We start from the raw sequence: 22,702 nt of genomic DNA, 5'->3' as shown, positions 1-22,702 counted from the left end.
ATATATGTAAAATATATTTTTACATATACAAAAAACATATATATTTAATCCATTATATTACTAATATTTTTGTAAAATTAAGGTTCTGTTTGGTTTAAGGAGAAAGGAGAAAATTTTTGGGGATCCCATGTGAGATCCACACCCTTTACACTATATGTTTTGTTTGGATAAATGTTATCAATATTGATTTTAAATGAATTTGATTTTGTAAAAAATTATTTTTGATGAAAATTAAAATTAAGTAAAAAGTAAAACTAAATATAGATTTTTTTATCCAACACAAAAATTGCTTAAAATTATTTTAATTTAAAATTAATTTTGAATCTAGAATCAATTCTCTCAGGTGAAATCAATTACACATTATTTTTTAATTTAAGCTTTTCTCTTCTAGTTTTATCTAAATCAAACAGAACTTAATAGAGTTAGTGCAACTTTAAAAAAACTAAAATTAAAAACTTTATTTGATAAGGATAAAAGATGGTTTAAGAAAGAAAAAAAAATATAATAAGTTGAAGAGCGTGTTTGCTTGAACTTCTAATACACACGCTGTTCTACCTTTTTCATGTCCAATTAAAATTAACGTGAAAGCTAGGAAGCAGCCTTTTTCATGTCATAAAATTCTATCCAAACAAGCTTTAAAAGGCTTAATTGCGTCCGTCAGTACGTACAATGTCAATTTACTATTACGTGGAGTTATTGTGTTTGCATTTTCTTGAAGTGGGTGTATAAGTGAAAATGACGTGAAGATCGAAACGTTGATTTAGAAATTTAATGAAAATTAAATTTGAGTTCAGACTCAGGAGCCCGATGGGCGTGTTTTAAACAAGTGCAACAGTCCTTACATTAACAAAGAGACTTTTTTTTAGACTTAATTGTAATGAATAATAATATATAAATATTTTTATATCTATATTCTTCTCTTTTTTATCCGTTAGAAGTGGTCACCCGGAAACCGAGAAGTACATATAAAGTGCCGTAGCACTTAGTTCTACCTTAATGTAATAGATTCCATTTTACTTTTTTTCTCAATCCAGACTTTCTGGAATGCTCAAACATTTCTTCATCAAGGTGAGCTTTAATTCTTCTCATCTGCTTCAAATTGCATGTTCTACTCTTCTTCATATTAATTCATAGGCTTTTTTTTTTTTTTTTCTTTTCAATTGTTAAAAAGTTTGCAGTAAGCTCCTGGAAATTCCAACGATATGAAGTGAAAGTTACATTTTCTCACTTTCTTTTCCAATAAGCATAATTTCCCAGTTAAATCTCACCTCAGTCGCCATTCTGTTTCTTACACACCATTTTACCTGTCTCTCTACTGATATTAATTAAACTACATGTTAATTCACATTATTTTGTATTACTAAACTGTGAATACTTGAGGTTATGATAAAAATTGAACATAAATCTGTGTTATTTCCTTTTCAATTATTGATATTTAGACAATTTGTGAAGCTTGACACATTCTGGCATTGTGCACCAGGTGATTCAAAGTCATGAATTCAATTATTGCAACTCAGAACAATGCAACAGCAAAAAGGTTTCCCACTGAGGAAACTGTTGTTGATGGGGAAGACATAATTAGCAAGTTGCATGAAAGCATTCTTGGTCACATTCTGTCTTTCCTTCCAACAATGGAATCAGTCCACACTAGTGTGTTATCAAAAAGGTGGGTTGATGCTTGGAAATCCATAACTGGCCTACAATTTAATGATACTTTGCTTTGTTTTGGGAAAAAGATGCAAAAAGAACAGTTTGTGTGTTTTGTGAACATGGTGTTTCTTCACCTTGCCAATTCAAGTATCCACAATTTCTCTCTTTGTTTAACACGTTATCAGTATGATTCAACCTTGATAAGTGCATGGATCTCCTTTATCTTTAAAAGGGGTGTCCATAATCTTCATATTCAGTATGCTGATAATGTCCACTTTCCTTCCCATTCACTCTTTAGTTGCAACTCTCTGGTACAATTAGTGCTTCAAATGAAATGTACTATTAGTGTTCCCATCTTTTCTTTTCTCCCAAATCTTCAAAACCTTAGCATTTCTGGGATCAGGTTAGTGAGTGAATCCTCCAATTATTCAGAAGATCTAATTCTTAACTTCCCAGTTCTCAAAGTGCTTGAAGCTAGAGGATGTGAGTGGTTAACTAAGCAGAACATTAGTATCAAAGCACCTCAACTTGAAAGGTTTTCCATAGCAATATGGAACTCCCTATCAAATGAATCACATAAATCTGCCATCAAGATTTTTGCTCCTAATCTAACAGATTTCTCTTATGAGGGTGATCTTGAGCAACATATCATTCTGTTGAATTCAGCATCAATTCGTAGTGCGTCTGTTGTGGTTGTTATTGATGAGGACAACAAAGAAAGAATGGAAAATCTTGGGTTTAAAGTGCATAATCTTCTTGCACAAATCCGTGAAGTGGAGCGATTGAAACTATTGTTTTACAAGGTATGCTTTGATTTCATTATATGTGAATTGGAAATTTGCATAGAGATGTGTGGAATAGTTATTTGCCTGTGATTGCATAAATAACATGTTTAGTGATAAGCATTGTCTGGAAATGCATTTCAACTACAGAAAGAGGCACCTGCAATGCTTTAGAGAAAAATATTTAGATTGTTAGCTTTTCCCTTTTTTCTTAAAAGAAAAATCATCAATTTGGCCACTTAAGTTATAAGGATTATATTTACATGGTTCATGCGTTTTGTGCAGTGCTTTTTCGTACTAAATAGCACTCCTCTTTTTTTACTAATTTAGTGATAGAGTCATAGAAAAAAGAGCTTTTATTTCACCAAATTAATCTTTCAAGAGGATTAAAGTGGCGAAAAAATATTTTAAAAATTAATTTGAAAAAAAAATTAATTAATTGAAAGATTAATATAGTGACAAAATTTTTAGAGAACTGAAGTGACGACAATTTTCTTTTTTGAGTGACTGATAACCAAAACGTTTGAAATAGTAATTGATATAACTTTAGATCACCAAACAGGATTTCCTCTTAAAATATTACAATACAAACTATTCTGTACAGTATAAAATAATAATAAAAAATTTGGGAGTTAGCCAGTGGTAAGTATAAATAAGTGGTGAAGCTTTGCGCACGTTTGTTAACTAACTCTCCATCTTTTTAGGACAACTAATTAACTTATGTATGCTTTTTCTTTGCAAAATTGATTGATATAAGAATACTTTGAATATTCTTTGTAAAAAATAAAAAATATTTTAATATTTTTCTCTAATTTTATTGATCTTCTTACATATTAAATAAAAAGTATCACATTTTTATTTTAAATAATAAATATATAATTTTTATTTCATATTTTTATAAAATATTAAAAAAAATAAAAAAGACAATGAAAAGACAACATTTCTCTTATGGCTACCGTTTAACGTTTTATGAGATAGATAATTAATTTTTCTTTTTATATATTTTTTGTTGAAATGTCTTATCTAGTTTTAATTATACACTTCAATAATCTAACCAGCTTGTCTTGCACGCAATAAATTACGAAAAATTTGATCAAGTTTTTCTTTGTCGGCAGGTTTTAATGCATGTCAGTGATATTTTCAGCCATCTACCTGCATTTGGAAGGTTGGCATCCCTACAATTAAATGAGGTTACTGGAGAAGCTCTGTTAAACATTCTTCACAATTCCCCATTTCTTAATACTCTTGTTTTAAAAAATGTAAGTTTTGAACTCTTGATTTTGGTTCACAGAAATTCTAAGTGCTTGTTAATTGTGTCTTTTTGGCATATACTACGTGGTGGATGACTGATTTTACACACTCTAAAAAATGTTTCAGGGGGTATCTGAATTAAATAAAGATGTTTTGACTTCTGCATCAGTGCCTCAGTGCTTTCAGTCTAGCCTCAGAGTTTTTCAGTTCAAAGAATTTAATGTGCATGAGCATGAGCTTCTTTTGCTGAAATTTGTGATGGCAAATGCAAAAGTCTTGGAGAAAATGACTATATATACTGCTTTTTGGCTGCGGTATTCAGATACTGACATGGAAAAGGTCAAGGAGCAAATACTCTCTTTTCCAAAGTGTTCCGACTTTGTCATGATACAATTATCTAATGTTAACAGTTGCTGAAGAGGAGGTGTCGTTAATAACCATAGGTAAAAGGTGTGGTGTCATAGATTCACAAATAAAGGTGACCCTGATTTCAAGATATGTTTGTTTTACTTTTCATTTTTTTCATTTCACATTTTTAAGATTTAGAAAATGGGATTATTTTCTATTTTTCAAAAATAAAAACGTTAAAAATGTGTTTGATTTAATCATTTTTCATGATGAATTTGATAAAATATATTGTGCATTTAATTTAAAATAATAATAATAATGTGTTTTTTATATACAAATGTAAAAGTTTTATACATATAGATGATATATGATGTAAAAATAATTCTCTTGAGTGAGAATAAAAATAATTAATTTTAACCATGAATAATAAAAATTTAAATTTAAATTTTATTTAATTAAATTTTTTTATAAGATTTATCACACAAATAATTAAATATTTTAAAAATTAATTTATAAAAATTGAGCTTTAAACTGAAAATATTTTCATTCAAAACATTCTCTAAATTTTAAATAAACATATTTATATCTATTTTTTATTTTTATTAAAAATAAAGACAGAAAATGATCAAGCGTCACCTCAAGGCTTTCTCCATGACTTGTAGTAACTTGTGATCTAAGCCTAAAAAGCACCCAATTATGGATAGGATATTTTGAAATTTTGTTGCCATATTTGGTCAGGTAGGGTTTAATTCAAATAAATATGAATTTAAGTAGAAAATGAGTAATTAAATTGTGATTAGCATAGCTAAAAAATTATTCTCGTAGTGACAGATAAAATCTTATCCGCTTTAGGGAAGTTTTGTTTGTTAAGCGGTGGATTTCGTATTAAAATAAAAATTATTTTAATCAATGCCTTGAGAATTTTCAGAATTTCTCTCAGGCCTAACTATAATTGATTTTCCAGTAAAAAAATTATAATTGGTTTCTATTAATTATAATTAATTTCTCAGGCAATTTAACCATTTGCTTACAAAGTCTTATAATTCTAGTTTGCAACACAGTCTTGCTTCCAGCAATAATCTCTATTTAAACTCATGCAAAAAATAGCATATTACTTAATTAAATTTTCACATGAATGAAATTTTATTTTATTTTTTAATTATGTGAAAATTTAATTAAAATTTTTAATTATTGCCAATCACTTAATCACAAATTAAAAAAAATTATGGTGTTACAATCCTTCTCAACAAGAAGAATTTTGTTCTCAAAATTTCGCTTATCTTTCTCAAAATAGCATATTACTTAATTAAATTTTCACATAAATGAAATTTTATTTTATTTTTTAATTATGTGAAAATTTAATTAAAATTTTTAATTATTGCCAATCACTTAATCACAAATTAAAAAAATTATGGTGTTACAATCCTTCTCAACAAAAAGTATTTTATTTCGCTTCTCAACAAGAAGAATTATGGTGTTACACTTCCTTTGGGGTTATTTTGTTTCTTGATTCCAGCCTTTCCCCGAGTGGAATATCAGTGACTAGTCTTTCCTTACTTGCACTTTACTAGGCCTTCAAACATAGATAAACTTTAGCATAGACCTATTAAATTTTACAAGGATATAAAGTAAAACAATCATAGAAAGAAAGAAACACATCTAGAAATTAGATCCTTAAACTTGACTTGGAAAAGAGTGGTTCACATACAAATTAAAGGAGGAAACACATGTTTTTAATATCTTGCAAGAGATGGTGGTGAAAAAAAAGCCTAAAGAAAGTCAATGGCTTGTTTAAGACATTATTTAGAAGAAGGAATTTACTCTTGTGTCTAGAGGAACTTGGTGAAGATATATCTTTATGAATTTCATAATCTTGCCTACCCCTCGTACATATATGACTTTAGTATTGTCCTTTCAATTCCCATGTATTCTGTGTTTGTTAGAATTAATGTTAGAGAAGATATGTGACTTATATAAAGACTAATAAATAAATAATTAAAGATTAAAGATTAAATTATAATTAAATTAAATAAAAAAAGTTTTTAAAAATAACTTATACTTATAAAAAATAGTAATTATAAAAAGAGCTAATACTAACTAACGTTAAATAAAGTCTTCTTATCAAACAAATGTTCTTTATGTATGTTGATTTTTTTTCATGGGAAAGTATAATATTGGAAAAAGAAATCAATTTTTTTTAATTAAGTGGCGGATTCACTCAACACTATGTGGGCAATTGCCTTCACAAATATATTTTTTTGTTTTACTTAAAGATTTTTAATAAAAAAAATTACCCCCCTAAAAGAATAGGCATTGCTCTCACAAAATAGTTATTTTTTAAAATGAAGGTAAAAAATTATAAAAGATAAAAGACAGAGTAAATTAATATGTCTAGAAGATAAATTTATAGAAACTTGAACATTTTGAAAAAAATAATAATTCTTAAGATTATGTATTTTATAAAAACATTAAATATTTTTTTATGAAAATATTATGAATTATTTTCTTATCCCTACTTAATAAATTTTCTGGATCCATGCACTAACTAACATTCACCCCTGCATAACGACTTTAACCAGGGTATAAAAAAATATTAGATTACACTGAATTTATATCACATGGAAATTGTGGCCTTTTACTTTCCCCCATTTTCGAATCTGCGTAACGATTCTGTTAATCTCATTCTTATCCACTCTGTTTCTACAACACATTATAAAAATAACCCAAATGCAACCACTTGGGTACGATTGCCAATCCGATATTCATGTTTTTTTTTTTGGAATCTTTTCACTACTAGAAAAGATGCATTCTACAACCAGGTTTTACGATAGTTCTAACAAAACGGATGTTGTAAGTAAAACAGTGATATTTTTATAAATAACTACAAAATTTTAAAGACGATCTTATTAAAAACATCTTTGAAAGCACATTATGAGATCGGTTATCGAAGAACCGATGTAGGATGTGAGACTACAGTATCTTTAGGAATGCGAATAGGCTCTCTTTCACTCCTTTTTTTTAATCTCTCTCCATCAGTTTCAGAAAACCCTAAATTCCTCCCGCAACCCTAAATTCCTTGCTCTATGTCTCTCTTCACGCCTCCATCGTTGTGGAGACCCCCACAGAGGTGTCAGTGAAGGTCAATAAGTACACTCGTTCTAGTGCACCAACACTTTCACCCTCACTCCTCATTTTCGAGCGAGGATTTGTAGAAGTTGCAACTGATATCGGGTGTGAAAGATTTTCGAGCGAGCAACAAGGGCTTATTATTAAGTGGAAAAAAAGAGGTTCAATTAGCCTCATCGCGCGCTGTTGGAAGCCATTTGGGCACGGTGACGACGCCGATAATGCTACCATTGTCGGAAGAGAATGCAAGGACGACCTCCTCTGGTACTACGACATCGAAAAGTTCGCCGCCAACTATTTCTCCATGGTCGTCGTCTAGGCAAATTAGGTCCTCGAGGACCAGAGCCAGATCGAGTCCGACGGCTTCGGCAACTTTGTCGACGTGTACGACGGCCAGGGGATGGTGGACCCGAAGCAGGTTCCGTTGGACCACGTTCTCTTCCAACCCAACAAGGGGATGGTGGACCCCTCCAGTAACCTCCACTATGATAACATGCTTTTCACGCAGATCGATGCGGTGTATTCCGCGTTGGACTCCTTGGCCTACAGGAAGTTGCCAGTTCACATTTCAGAAACCAGTTCGCCTTCCAAAGGGGATCTGGACGAAACCAGTGTGAACCTCGAGAACGCCAAGAACTATAACGGGAATCTTATTAAGATCTCTCTCTCTCTCCCCCCTTTCAGGTACTCACAAAATACAATATCATTTCAATCTTAATTTGGAACCTGAATTAGTGGAATGCACAATTTCAATTTGCTAATTTCACGATTGACTAATTTTTCAATTGTTTCTATATATTTTGACATTAAATTGAGATGACCAATCTGAACCTGGAAACTTTTAGGCATTACTTGGTTGTTCCTGTGGTGCACATTCCTACTGTTAAATATCTTCAGAGGAAAACTGACGACTATTATTTGGGTAAAGAAACTGATAGTTGTTGTCACTTCGGAATATAAGATTTATGTATGCATATGTTCAAATTTCTATTGTTCCAATCTATTTCATGATTGCCTATTTTATACAGTGAGTCACATGTTAAAGGTGGGGAAGATGTTATTAAATAGAGATGCACCTCAGTCCCAGCAGTACATGTATTTTAGTTGCTTACAACTTACAAGGACAATGCTTATTATTTTTGTTTGTCGAGTTTCTTGTGAAATTAGATTATTGACACATGATGTTGGTTTCAATTGCATTTGCTGCCCCTAATTAATAATTATTATATTTTACCTATTACCTGTGCCAACACTTTTGCTTTAGTCTGATACAAGTAACACAAAAAATATGTTTTAGATACTGTTATTAGTTTTCTTTAATCAAGCTTGAAACACTTGTCAAGCCATATTTCTAAAGATACTCATTTTCTCAAGAGACTACAAAAAAATAGAATAAAGGAACTAAAGAATATCAGTAAATACGTAACAGTTTTTACTTTTTTTTTTTTTTTTTACGTTTTTTAGTATTTTTTATATTAAATATAAAGATAAGACTGCATTAATTAATTGTTACGCAAACAGGCTAAGCATGGATTGAATATATGAGCTTATAGTGCCTTGTACTAGTGATAAGGGCGGTAAAAAAATGGTTTTCATCTTGATTTGTGGGTTTGATTTGTATTTGAGATTTGTTTTGAATTTTGATTTGTATTCCATTCATTGCAGTTGGGCAGAGTCATGTTTGTTTCATGCATATTTGGAATAATAGGTATTTGCATTTAGCTTGAATATGATGGTATGTACGAAGTCTCCACTCCATTTCTTGCTACTTGATTTGAGATTGGATAATTAGACTACGGGTGGTATTAGGTTTGGGGTTAATGTGTAAATTATTTTTTGTTTTTGTATGTGATTTTTTTGTTATTGATCTTTATTTCAGCATACTTGTTTGACTTTTTTTTTGAAATTGTAATAGGTTTGAATATTATTTTTCCAAATGTCACTGTTTTTCAATTATGGGTGCATGTGTCATGAGTTTTTTTTCTTTCTTTTAAGTGAGAAGTATGACTTCAACTTATGTATGTAATTTTGCAAATATTTTTTGTTTATACATTTAGAAGTCAAGTTTTCTATACTTAACTTCTTAACATGAAAAATAAAATAATTCAAAATTACACATAGAAGTTAAGGTGATCAAACTTGACTTCTCACCTAAAAAAACTTGTGGGATATGCAAAAGAAAAACTCTTAAAAATTAATATTTCTTGAATAGTGTATTATTAAGTCTTAAGTTTTGCAATAAAGAAATGCAAAAGAAAAACTCTTTAAAATGTTTTTTAAAATTTTCCTTAATTTTTTCTTCGTTAAAAAAAACTTCCTTATAAAATTGGGGTGATTCTGGTGTACTTTCATGATGTTGACCTTGGAGGAAATTTTCTTGTAAAAGCACTATAAGCCCAAGTTAATTTTTGCAGAAAATGAGTGAAGAATTGAAAGTGTTTATCCAAGACGCATTTGATTAACTACGAGGACATGTGCAAATGGTGCTAGACGTGGCCATAGACCCATAGTGATGGAATTGTCTTAGGGTACATACAGATGGACCTGGAGTTGCAGTGAGATCCAAACCAAATAATGATATTTTGACTTACATTTTCATCAAATTGAATATATTTTATTTTATCCCTGACCTTGCTCAAACCTATAATTATTTCCTGACAACACAAATAAACAAAGATATTCCAAGATTCATATTCACTTCCATATTTTCCTCTCACCTTTGTTTTCGATGTGTGCACAACTTGTGTTTGCAGTAACAAAGCTTTTTGAAGTAATGGTTAGTGGGTATGTACCAAAGTCTTTTGGGGCCTGCGCTTATTCATGTCATTTAGGCCAGTAGCTTTTGGACACTCCATATGGAATTGAGCACCCATATTCATGATAATATGAGAGTCTAACCTTTGCTGAATTTTTTATTTACTAACAATCGTTTCTCTTCTAACATTTTGGGGGCTGCTACATGCATTCATATAATTCCAATCCATTCATTTTGAATCCTTTATGATAATAAGCCATAGACATATCAATAATTTAATTTTTCATTATTTTTTCTTGTGTAAAGTGTTATTGATTTGAATAAAAAATACTTATGCTATTCATCTTGAGATAGGTCAGTCATCACCCCATGATTGTTGCATGCCATTGTGAGGGAAGTGGCTAGAAATGTTGGGGTGACAACAATTTAAAAAGTAAATTTATGTTAGTAGTCTTTTTGTGAGATAGATACCAATGTGTTTTTACATAGGATTAGAAAACTAGGATCCTTGAAAAAAAAACCGCTTTTAATATTCATTTTTTTTAACTTTTAGTTTCTTTTTTCTAATAATAATGTGAATATTTGTTTTTCCTGATCACCCATTTCTTTCTATTTTAGAATGAAATTGAAGACGTCTGGTTGCCTAATTAATGTATATAATTTGTTTATCCAAATAAAAATGATAATGAAAAAGTTCAAAAAAAATATTTGTTTCAGCTACTTCTAAAGTGGCAAGTAGCGTGCCTATGCCTGACAATACTAAAAAGGGTTTATGCAACTATCCAATTTAGGTACCTTGGGGAGTAAAACAAAAAATAAGGGTAATGTATCATAAGATATGTCTTTGTTTCTGAAGCCTGCTTGGAATATTTTGTTATCCTGTTTCTCTGTTTGAATCTTCTGTCCTTTGTTTTTGTGGATCACAATTGTTGGTGATCTTATTATCCTTGTTTATGCAGTTTGAAGATTTGTTGCAATTCTTGTGTTATTATTCCCCTATTTTCTTTTCTTGTCCTGCTTTTAGCATTGTTTGTTCACTTGTTATAGCTATTGTTGTTCAATACTTGTAGAGTTGTAGTTTAGTTGATGAACTACTATATTTTTTAATGCTCATTGTATTTTGCTATTGTTGTGAAGTATTAAGATTCCCACCGTGTTTATTGCAGGCATTTGAAGAACGTAGCTTTCAATTCTGTAAAAAAAAAAAATAAGTGTAGCTCGAATTAAAAAATAAAAAGGCATTCTACATCGGTTCTGAGACGACTGCTGTAGAAGGCTAACCATTCTAAGATGGTCACGTGTCAAAGACCGTCTTAGAATGCAATGCATTCTACATCGGTTCTGAGATGACTGATGTAGAATGTTCAGCATTCTAAGACGGTCGTTCCTGACCATCGTAGAAAAAGCTTCCCCTTTTTACGATGTTTGTTATGACGACGATTGAAAACTGATGTAGAATGACTCAAATAACTAATGTAGAAAGCCTTATTTGTAGTAGTGTTTGGGTTTTACAAGAAACAATTTGTTTTTTTTTTTACTTGGTTAAAAAATTAAGGCGCACTTTATTTCCTTTAACTATATATATTGATGTGTGGATAGTTGATGTTAGCTACCAAAATCACGTAAGAGTTGTATAGTCAAATTTATCAACCCAGAAACTGTGTAACTCTCTTAACCTCTCAAGTTTATATTTTCAGACATGCCCTTCATACTTGTTACTTCAATACTTTACATTGTATATTTTAGTCTCCCAATAAAATGTTGCACTTGCATGCTTGATTTATGATGCTATACATATAATAGAGATTTGTTTTATTCCAACTTAAATTGCTTAACATTGTCACAAATTGTGTACTAGGTTCTTTGTACGTAGTCATGGATTCAAATGCTGCAACCATGGATGGTACAATAAAACAACTCAAGTATGGAGCAATAAACATAATAAGCCAAATACATGACAGCATTCTTGGTCACATCTTGTCTTTCCTTCCAACTATGGAGGCAGTCCAAACTAGTGTGTTATCAACGAGGTGGATCAATGTTTGGACATCCATCACCAATCTAAAATTGAATGATCGTGTACTAAAGAAGATGCAAAAGAAACAATATGAGCATTTGGTGAACACAATGCTTCTTCACCTTGCCAATTTAAGCATCCAAAGTTTCTCTCTTTGTTTAACATGTTTTCATTATGAGTCATCCCAAGTCAGTGCATGGATCTCCTCTATATTGGAAATGGGAGTCCAAAGGCTTGAAATTCAGTATGAAAGTAATTTTTCCTTCACATTCCCTCTTTAGTTGCAACTTTCTAGTACAGTTGGTGCTTCAAATGAGATGCAATCTTAGTGTTCCAATCTTTGCATGTCTCATAAACCTTCAAAATTGTTATGAATAAAGAAGATGAATTTGTTGTGAAAACAAAAAAAAAATGGACAAAATGGAGATGTGTTATTTTATTATCAGAAAATCAGAGCTGATATACATATGATAACATGCATTCTGTTATTAACAAAATAACAGAAAAAATAACTATCTAAGACTGTCAACTAGTCCCCCTAACTAACCAACTAATATTAGACCACATACAACAATCTTCACCTTGGTCTAATGCTTAGTTAGAATCAGTAATATTCATATTCAACAACCATAAACAATAGTTGAACTTCTCATAGGGTAAAGTCTTTGTGAGCATGCCTGCAACATTCTCATTTGTAGATATCTTGTCAATATCAACTGCTTCACTCTTGATCATATCTCGGATGAAGTAATACTTGACATCCACATGCTTTATTCTGTCATGATACACTTGGTTTTTGCTTAAACTCACTGCACTTTGATTGTTACAGTGAATTATAGTGGTTTTCAGCTCTTTCATTTGGAGTAGTTCTGAAACTAAGCCTCTTAACCACATTACTTCCTTTACAACTTCACTAGCTGCTATGTCTTCAGCTTCAGTAGTGGATAAGGCCACTACTGACTGCAAATTAGCCCTCCAACTAAGTTTCCAAACACCTTGAAAGCATAGCCAATAGTGGACTTCCTTGTATCAATGCTCCCAGCAAAATCAAAATCCACAAACCTTTCAGTAATAGGAACTTCACCTCGATTAGCGTACTTCAGTCCAACATCAATGGTCCCAAATATGTACCTCAAAACCCATTTAGCAGCCTCCTAATGCCTCTTGCCTAGATTTGCCATAAATCTACTTACCACACTCATAGAGTATGATAGATCTGGCCTACAACACACCATGGAGTACATGATACTTCCAACAGTACTAGCATATGTCATTTTTTGCAATTAGGTTATATCTTCACCAGACTTTGGTTCTTGTTCCTTAGATAGCTTAAAGTGTTGTGCTAGGGGAGTGGTAACTGACTTTGCTCCCTTTAAATTGAATCTTTCCAATACCTTTTTAAGATAATCCACCTAAGATAGGTACAACACTTTTTCCTTCCTGTTTGTGGTTATTTCTATATCAACGATCTTCTTAGCATGTCCAAGATCTTTCATCTCAAACTCTAGATCCAACAATTTCTTAACTCTAGCGATTTCAGTCATGCTTTGGCTAGCCAATAGCATATCATCAACATAGAGCAACAATTAAATTGGTTTCTTATTCTTATGACATTTTCAGTACACACAATAGTCATAAGCACTCCTAGAGAATCCAATTTTAATCATATAACCATAAAAGTGCCTATACCACATCCTAGGAGACTGCTTAAGACCATATAAGGACCGATTGAGCAAACATTCCTTTAATTCATCACCCTTTTTGACAAAACCAATGGGCAGCTTCATATAAATGGTCTCACCCAACTTCCCATGCAAAAAGGTTGTTTTGAAATTCATCTGCTTAAGTTCCAAATCAAAATGAGCTACCATAGCAAGAAGAACTCTTATTGAACTATGCTTTACCAAAGGTGAGAAGATTTCTACAAAATCTGCTCCTTCCTTTTGAGTAAACTCATTGGCTACTAGCCTAGCTTTGAACCTTGCATTTTTATCTCCTTCAACACCTTCTTTCTTCTTGAATAGCCATCTGCATCCAATAATTGACTATCCTTTAGGACAATCCACAAGTGTCCAGGTTTGATTCTTTTCTAGAGAAGCCATTTCTTCTTCCATAGCTTCAATCCATTTTGAATTTTCCATACTACTTATGGCCTCGTCATAGGACAGAGGTTCTTCCTACTCTTCAATCTCCTTTCCAACTATTAAAGCATAGGAGATCAGATATGCATGGCCATATCTTTTAGGAGGTTTGAATGTCCTTCCTTCCTGTCTCTATCCAAACAATAATCCTAAGTTATTTCTTCATTTGCTTGTCCAGATGCAAGAATAAACTTGTATCTTGCCACAACTGATTCCTCATGAGTCTGAGTAGTCACATTCTCTTCAGACTTCACCTGAACCTGTGAACTCTGACTTCCAACAGACTTGAATGACATAATTAAATTTGACATTTGTAGTTCATTAAACACTATATCTATGCTAATGGTGCACTTATTGTGTTTAGGTTTTAAACACCATAGCTTGTATCCCTTCACTCCTTGCGGATAGCCTATGAAGATACACTTCAAGGCCCTTGGTTCCAACTTATCCTACTTTAGATGAGCATTAGCTATACAACCAAATGTCTTCAGTTCATTATAATCAGCTTTCATGCCACTCCAAACTTCTTGTGGGGTTTTAAAGCCTATGGGAGTTGACGGACTTCTATTTATGCAGTAGACAACAATGCTTACAACCTCTGCTCAGAAGGACTTTGGCAGACCAACATGATTCAACATACACCTAACTATTTCAAGTATGGTTTTGTTGAACCTCTCCACCAAGCCATTTTGTTGTGGTGTCCCTCTCACAGTTAAGTGCCTAGCAATACCATTCTATTTGCATAAGGTTTTGAACCTTTAATCATAGAATTCAAGTCCATTATATGTCCTTAGTTTCTTCACCTTTCTTCTTGTTTGAGTTTCAACTAAAATTTTCCATTCTTCAAACACCTTGACAGCTTCATTCTTGTGTTTTAGAAAGTAAACCCAAACCTTTTTGGAGAAGTCATCTACTAAGGATGGAAAATACCTTGCTCCTCCATGTGACTCAGTTCTTAATGGTCCCCAAAGATTTGCATGCATATAATCAAGAGCTGCATTTCTGAAATGAGTGCTTGTGGGAAATTTTTGCCTCTTTGCCTTGCTTAGCACACAATGCTCACAAAGCTTCAGTGGCTCAAATCTGCCTTGCCCAAAACCATCTTGTTTTGCTAACTCATCCAGCCATTCTGACTGATATGTGTCAATCTGTAGTGCCATAACTTTGTGTTATCATCAGTTACAACATTTGCAGAATAAAAAACAATTGTCTGTCCAACCAAGGAATACAATCCATTATACCTTACTCCTCTTATGATCAAATTCTTCCCCTTATAGATTTCAAGGCTACCATGATCACACTTGTAGCGACAACCTTCCTTGTCCAATGTGCCTAAGGAGATCAGATTTCTATTCAATTCTAGAACATGTCTCACTTCTTCCAGCACTCTCTCTATTACATTGTGCATCCTAACGAGAACCATGGTTTTCTTCCTTCTTTCCCTTAGGATCTCAACTCAGCTTCGATACCACTTGTTGTGAATGAAGAAGATGAATTTGTTGTGAAAACAAAAAATTGGGAACAAAATGGAGCTGTGTTATTTTATTATTAGAAAAAGAGAACTTATATACATGTGATAGCATGCCTTTTGTTATTAACAGAATAATAGAAAAAAATAACTACCTAAGGCTGCCAACTAACCCCCCACTAACCAACTAATATTAGACCATATACAACAAAAACCTAAGCCTTTCCGAGATCAAGTTAATGAGTGATCATGAATCATCCACTTATTCAAAAGATCTAGTTCTTAGCTTCCCACTTCTCAAAGTGTTTGAAGCTAAAGGATGTGAGTGGTCAACTAAGCAGAATCTTTGCATACAAGCACCTCTACTTGAAAGGTTTTCCATAGCAATCTAGAATTCCCTATCAAATGAATCATGCAAATCTTCCATCAAGATTTTCTCCTCCCATCTAATAGATTTCTCTTATGAGGGTGATCTTGAACAGGAAATCATTCTATTAAATCCATCATCAATTCGCAGTGCTTCTGTAACATCCCATTTTTTTCATAAATAAATTTAAAAAGTTTTTTAGTAAAAATAATAAAATTAAATAAATAGAGTAAATAATAGGTCGTAAATGCCCCTAGCTATAAATAACAACATGTTAGGTTTTTCAGACTGACTCCTCAGCCTCTCATTTTCGTTTTTCCCCTTCTCATCTCAAAACCCTTTCTTTTTCCCGCAGCCCACAAAACCTGACTCAGAAAAACGATCATCTTGGACTCATTCACCGTTGGATCGTCGTGAAATTTGAGTACCACGTTCGCAACCCAATTTCGAGCATTCTAACCATTGGGAATCGCAAAATCATGTCTGAGCTTAGAGGAAAATCCTTCGCATTGTAGCCTTTTATTTTCTCGTAGAAAGCCAAAACTGTCTCGGTAAAACTACGATCCCGGTTTCGTTAACCGTTGGATTTTCATGAAATTTGGATATGTTGTTAGAAATTCAACTTTTCACACTCTCACCATTGGGATTTGCAAGATAAAATTCGTGGTGGGAGAAAAAGGAATCACATGAACACAGTACAAGTGGAGGCTTCAATCTCTTCTCCGTCTCTCTGACGTTCGAGAATTCTATCGGAGTAGTCGGAGGAAAAACTTGAGGAATTTCAGGGAACCGCTAGAGATGCCGCTATCGTTGTCGAAAGACATGTGAGTCCGCTCAGAGGTAAGGGATGAGTTATTCACAATTGGGGATTAGTGAGAACATGTGTAGGGATCCTTAGAGATATCAATTGGAATGAGTTTTGGGGTGTTTTTGTAATTTTCATTTTACCCTTATAATTATTACAGTGAATTATATATGTTTGACAAACCAATTGTTGTGAAATTGATATGCTATTTTGTTGAGCGTGAACCCTATAAATCGAACATTTTTCTAATTAATATGAATTGATGAAATAAAGTAAGGAAAAATTTAGAGAGAGATATTGATTTTGTATTTTCTCTTTTTCTTGATTTTTTTAGGTTTTTATATATAATTTAAAAAATTAATATCATAATTGAAATTGACCAAAGTGTTCATATAATTATTTAGAATTTGTGCATTGAAAGCTTACTTTGATATTTGTGATTCAATATGATGTATGCTAGCTTATATATATAGAGGTAGTTATTTATATTAATAATTTATGTAAATAATATTGTAGAGTGTTATAGTATGATTCCAAAAATTATTAAGTGTTGGAGTTTGAGAATGTTATGGTTAAATTTGATGAACATGTGTGTGTTGTACCTTATGAATATCATTAGGAATGTTGAGATGGTTGATGTGATGTTATGAGATGTTAAAGTGTGGACATGATATTCGATTGTGAATAAGTGGATGTATTTAACACTTGATGTTACATTAATTATATTGTGAGCTATGAATTATACAATAACCCGACCGGTGTTTATGCGCAGTGTTAAAGAGAAAGTGTAGGTTTCTAATTAGGAACCAGTGTTAAATTGTAGCGTAATTGTGTTAAACATGTTTGAAACATGAGTGTGAGGTCGTGATATTGTATAATTCATGAGCAGTGTTTATAAATGAAATATGTGATGAATTATGGAATAATATGTTGCCTTGAGATTATAATATTGTTATTGAGATTGAGTAAAAGTGTAAAGTAAAACATGTGTTGAATTATGAGATACGTGAAAACATGTGATGGTGGATGGTGACATTATGAGATGTGAAATTGCGAATGAGTTTTAGTTGTAAATAAGTGTGTGATTAACTCTTGATGTGACATTATTTGTGTTGTAAGCTGTGAATTGTACAATAACCCGACCAGTGTTATCTTGAGAAAAGTGTAAATGCGCAGTGTTAAAGAGAAAGTGTAGATTTCCTATTTAGGAACCAGTGTTAAAGAGAAAGTGTAGGTTTCCTATTTAGGAACCAGTGTTAAATTGTAGTGCAATACGTTGTACGTGTTTAAAACACGAGTGTGAGATTGTGGGTATTGTATAATTCACGAGCAGTGTCTGTGTGCTAAAATAATTTTAGGGGTGGACCTGAATCAGGAGGGAGAGGCCCTGACGGACTCTTCAGAGTGTAGGCCTTGGGGGTCACTGGGTTTGAGTGCTCCTTTAAGCCTATGCTGATCCCATATGGTTGGAGCATTCTCACAAAACATCGTGACCCTGACTGGTCTCCCTATGATCTTACTTAGTGAGAGTGACCTGTCAAACCCATTGTGTGGTGTGTCTTGTTATGTACTCCTAAGCGTCCCAGGGTGGTTTTTCACTGACATGGTACCACATTGCATATAGGCTTGAGTCTTAACATAACTGTCTCATGCGCTTGCTAATTGTTGATTATGAAATTGAGATGTTATTATGTCTTGATCATAGCGGGTGATTCTTGTGTAATGTGATTGATGATTGAAAAGTGTGATTGATGGATGAAAAGTGAACTTTAGATGACAAAGTGGTGGAATTACGTGAATTACGTGTAAGTAAGTTTTATTTGGTTTATATGATATGTATATCTAGTTGTCTTATTTCTTTATTAGTTAGAAATGTGATAACTCACTCCCGATTTTTTGTGTGTGTTTGGATCCTGTGATGATCTTGAACTCTGTGTTCGGGGGAGCAGATAACTAGGTGAACTACTTTAAGGGATATTGTGCTGAAGGACGTTGAGACACAACGCTCTGATAGGATGTGACATTGGGGTATAGGGTTTTATATTAATTGTATGAAGTCTCAGACGACCTTGTTTGAGCCGATGACTTTATTATTTATTTGGACAAGTTTGAATATGATGTAGAAGAAAGTGATTGTGAATCTTTTATCCCTTTGAAAGACTTGTATTTAAAAATGTTTAAAAAAAGATACTTTTAATTAATATTTAAATTTTTATTCCTTTGTTAGTATATATGTGAGGGGTAGAGGGTGTCACAGCTTCTCTAGTTATTGTCATTGATGAAGAAAGAAAGGATAGAATGGGAAAAGTTGGATTTCAAGTACATAAGCTTCTCACCCAAATCCGTGATGTGGAACAGTTGAAATTACTGTGGTACAATGTATGCTTAATTTGTTTTCCTGTGGTTGCTTTTATGAAAAGAGATGACTGTAATAGTTATTTTCCTGTGGTTGCTTTTATGATAAGAATTCAATATACGTGTTTGTTTAGTTTCCTTTTTAAATTTTTTGATAGAATATAAACTAGTTGTCAACTGTCAAGTCCAGACAGTTCCTCAAATGTAAGGAAGGCAGTGGCTGCGGCAAGATCAACACTGGCATGTTTGACTCCTGTGCAAGTTTCTAAATTTTTTATACATTCTTATAATTTTTATAGTTAATTAAAATTATACAATAAATATAAGTTTTTGCTTAGTGAAAATGTGTTGACATAATATGCAAACAAGTTAACCTCAATTACTAGACACCTGCATTCTTGGTCTGTATGGAAATTGTATTCATAAGGAACTGGGTTCGAATGCCAGTAACATCCAGAAAACCTCAATTACTAGACATTTTACCTGCCACGTACTATAGCCTAACTAGTTTTAATCTTTCAATAGAAAGAAAAAAAAAGGAAAAACAGAAAAGTTGATGATATTGAGAATTTGAACAAATTTTTCCTTGTCATTCAGGTTTTAGTGCATGCTGCTGATATTTTCACCCATCTACCAGTTTTCGGAAAGTTGACTTCTGCAATTGAATGAGGTTACTGGTGAAGCTCTGTTGAACCTACTCCACAATTCTTCTCTTTTTAATACTCTGGTTTTACAAAATGTAAGTTTTGAATTCTTGCTTTTGCTTAACTGAAATTCAATTCAAGTGTTTGTTTATGTGTCTGTTAGTCATATAATACAAATGATGGATAACTCGTTTTACACAAAATAAAATATGTTTCAGGGAGTATTTGACTTAAACAAAGATGTGTTGACATCTGCATCAGTGCCTCAATGCTTGTTGTCTAGCCTCAAAGTTTTTCAGTTTAAAGGATTTAATGTGCGTGAGCATGAGCTTCTTCTGGCGAAATTCGTGATGGCAAATGCAACAGCTTGGAGAGAATGACTATATGCACAGCTTTTTGGCTGCAGTATTCAAATATTGACTTGGAGAAAGTTAAGGAGCAGATACTCTCTTTTCCAAAGCATTCAAGCTTTGTCATGATAGAATTTTCTCATGGCTACGGTTCCTGAAGCCACAACTGTCATATATATCCTGAAGTGTATTTAAATAAGTTTGAAGAAAATAAAAAAGCTTTAACTTTTAGAAAGTATTCTTTTAGAAGCTTTTACTAAGCATGTATAGAAGAGTGGCTTATTGAAGGAGATATAAGATAGGTTGGATGGTTAAAAGAAGAAAAGGTTATCCTTCCTGCTAACATTTTAACAATTAACATTTGTCAATTGTTAAAATAATGTGTATGTAATTTGCCTCTTCTTCCTGCATCTTTCCAATATTGAACTCCTCTTCCTTATGATAGGAAGAAAAAAATGTGTAGGCATGTAAGAATTATTTTATTGAAGCAGCTAGCTCTATATAAAGAGCACAAAACATAACTAATACACCCCTTATTTGTAGGCATAACAGCATAATTTTAAATTTAAAAATAGAATCATAAACTCTTAATATCTCCTAATATTTGAAATATAACTTTAAAATTAAACTCCTAAAAACTAGGGAAGAGACTGCAGCTGCTATGAGCACATTTGCAACATCCTTGTCATCAGGTTTTAATGCATGCTAAAGATATTCACCCATACGCTTGCCTTTGGGAAATGAGGGTACCGGTGAAGCACGGTTGAACTCACTCCACAATTTCCTAAATTCTTAATACTCTTGTTTTGCTCAATTCAAGTTTAGATACTCTTGCTTTACTTCACTGAAATTCAAAGTTTAGATGCACTTCCCTTATGGAAGAGATGAGGTCTGACTTTGGAAAAAGAAACAATAGGGATCAAGGAAGCATTTTAAGTAGGACCAAGTTGCCAACTCAATTAACAATCTGCAAAATGATTTTAGTTCAACCTTCAATAAGGGCATGACTCATGATTTATCTTAATGCTTTTGTAAACACTTGGAAAAATAATACTCGGTTGATGGAATTGTTCTGTCTGTGACATCAATGATTCTTCTACTCATAAAACTACCGGCTAACTATATATACAAGATTCTATGTGATCCATCATCAGTTCTTAACTCTTTAGCTGATGTATTTGGCAAGACTTAATGGTATGAATCTGTGGAAAAGCTCTTCAGCTAGATGGCAGTGCTTGCACAATGGTACGTGCACCCGTTCTTGCAGGGCAAAGGCTTCTGTATCTCAAAGTATGAACTACACAATAGGCAATTAATTTTTTGATAATAAAAGTAGGAAACAGAATAACCAAAATTTGATGTACGTAATAAATGTTCAAATAGTAATGAAAGTAAGATATTTGAACTGATTAATACCCTTAAGTAGATGAGGTTTTTCCTCATTAATATTCTTACTCTTGCCAATGTTCCTTGGTGAATCTTCCTGCATTAAGAAAGTGGAGTCTTTTGCTGCTACGCAAGTGGAATTTTGGCGGCTTTACTTTACTGATCATCAATTTTGCTTCATCCTCTTCCCTACTCACCTATCACAAGCCACTAACATTAAATATTGAAATGGAACTAAGCACCATGTTTTGCTTGTTTGCTCCTTTTCTCTTCATTGTTCTGTTCAAGTAACTGCTTCAATCCTACCCTTACAAACCTTGGAGTAGCTGCTCGCACCTGATTCCAAGGTCGACCTTACATAGGAGAAACCTTTCAAATGTATTCTCTAAACCCAAACATTTGCTTTGTCACAAAAATAAAAAGGCCACATATCAAATTCTCACTTTCCATTTTATCTAGAACCTCTCGAATCCTTCAACTAGTTCATGTGATTGCCAAGTAAAATAATTACCAAACAATGGAAGTATAACTCATTTTTTTGCTGAATAGCATTGAATATGCAAAAGAGCATCACATGAACCACTAGCAACTGTACAAGGAATGAATAATGAAATTGCATGTGTATGTTTGCAAGTGAAAGCAATGATATAAACCTTTTTTATTTTTGTGACTAAGAAGATTGTTTTGGGTGTTGGGAACGCATTTGAAAGGATTCTCTAATGTAAAGACCAACCAATGGAATTGGGAGGGAGTGACTATTTCTAGTGTTTGGAAGAGAATGATGTCAGCAATGACTTAAAGAGAACTATGAATAGAAAAGAAGCATAAATGCAAAATATGGTGCTGAATTCCATGTCCAACATTAAGTGAATGGCCATGTAATAGGTGAATGGGAAAGAAGAAGAAGAAGATTAAATGGGGAAAAAGCAAATTAGACACTTTAGATATTTATAGGCTCTAAGGTGTGCAATGAGAGTGAAATCATATGAAGAGATGTGAAATAGAGGGAAACAGAGAGAAGGGTCTCAATTACAGCTCAATTTCTCCACACGGAATCTCCAGCTCATAACACAATCATGTATAAATATGTGGTCTAATTTACTTTTATCTACAATTTGTGACTTTATTTCAGTGTAGTCAGTGTACTTGAGCCATAAGCGTGCTCACAAACAACTGTCTCACCCCAAAAGTCCAATACTTGAAGGTTCATTCAGTAATTAACCATTTGAGTTTGAAAGTAGTCAACATTGGCTCCTC

General features: G+C 32.7%; 2 protein-coding genes and 1 long non-coding RNA gene across 5 annotated transcripts; 2 read left to right on the top strand and 1 right to left on the bottom strand.

The window, feature by feature from the left end:
- Window positions 1–885: 885 nt before the first annotated feature.
- On the top strand, window positions 886–4,181 carry LOC100500144 (F-box/FBD/LRR repeat-containing protein). Its single transcript, NM_001250531.2, has 4 exons — window positions 886–1,068; window positions 1,481–2,453; window positions 3,548–3,691; window positions 3,810–4,181. Exons 2-4 carry the CDS (start codon window positions 1,494–1,496, stop codon window positions 4,098–4,100), a joined length of 1,395 nt encoding a protein of 464 aa, NP_001237460.2. The 5' UTR covers window positions 886–1,068; window positions 1,481–1,493; the 3' UTR covers window positions 4,101–4,181.
- A 2,565-nt stretch (window positions 4,182–6,746) lies between these two features.
- LOC100788352 (uncharacterized) lies at window positions 6,747–20,580 on the top strand. 3 transcript variants are annotated; one of them, XM_014768135.3, is made up of 5 exons: window positions 6,755–7,841; window positions 8,003–8,079; window positions 11,771–12,181; window positions 19,663–19,804; window positions 19,928–20,580. In XM_014768135.3, the coding sequence occupies exons 1-4, from the start codon at window positions 7,558–7,560 to the stop codon at window positions 19,680–19,682; spliced, it is 792 nt and encodes a 263-aa protein (XP_014623621.1). In that variant the 5' UTR covers window positions 6,755–7,557; the 3' UTR covers window positions 19,683–19,804; window positions 19,928–20,580. The 3 variants fall into 3 exon arrangements, 2 of the variants coding, with proteins under 2 accessions (XP_014623621.1, XP_014623619.1); XR_001385164.3 differs by lacking the exons at window positions 8,003–8,079; window positions 11,771–12,181 and having other exon boundaries at window positions 6,747–7,841; XM_014768133.3 differs by lacking the exons at window positions 19,663–19,804; window positions 19,928–20,580 and having other exon boundaries at window positions 6,760–7,841; window positions 11,771–16,661.
- Window positions 20,524–22,389, bottom strand: LOC100802831 (uncharacterized). The gene is made up of 2 exons (XR_418572.4): window positions 21,476–22,389; window positions 20,524–21,356 (listed from the first exon to the last, which is right to left on the bottom strand). It is a non-coding gene; the product is annotated as an uncharacterized lncRNA (long non-coding RNA).
- Between the last annotated feature and the right edge of the window lie 313 nt (window positions 22,390–22,702).

The sequence above is a fragment of the Glycine max genome, chromosome 15, assembly GCF_000004515.6.
Source record: "Glycine max cultivar Williams 82 chromosome 15, Glycine_max_v4.0, whole genome shotgun sequence".
Lineage (NCBI taxonomy): Eukaryota > Viridiplantae > Streptophyta > Magnoliopsida > Fabales > Fabaceae > Glycine > Glycine max.
The sequence above is the reverse complement of the archived record's forward strand: the minus strand, read 5'-3'. Positions and strand labels throughout refer to the sequence as shown.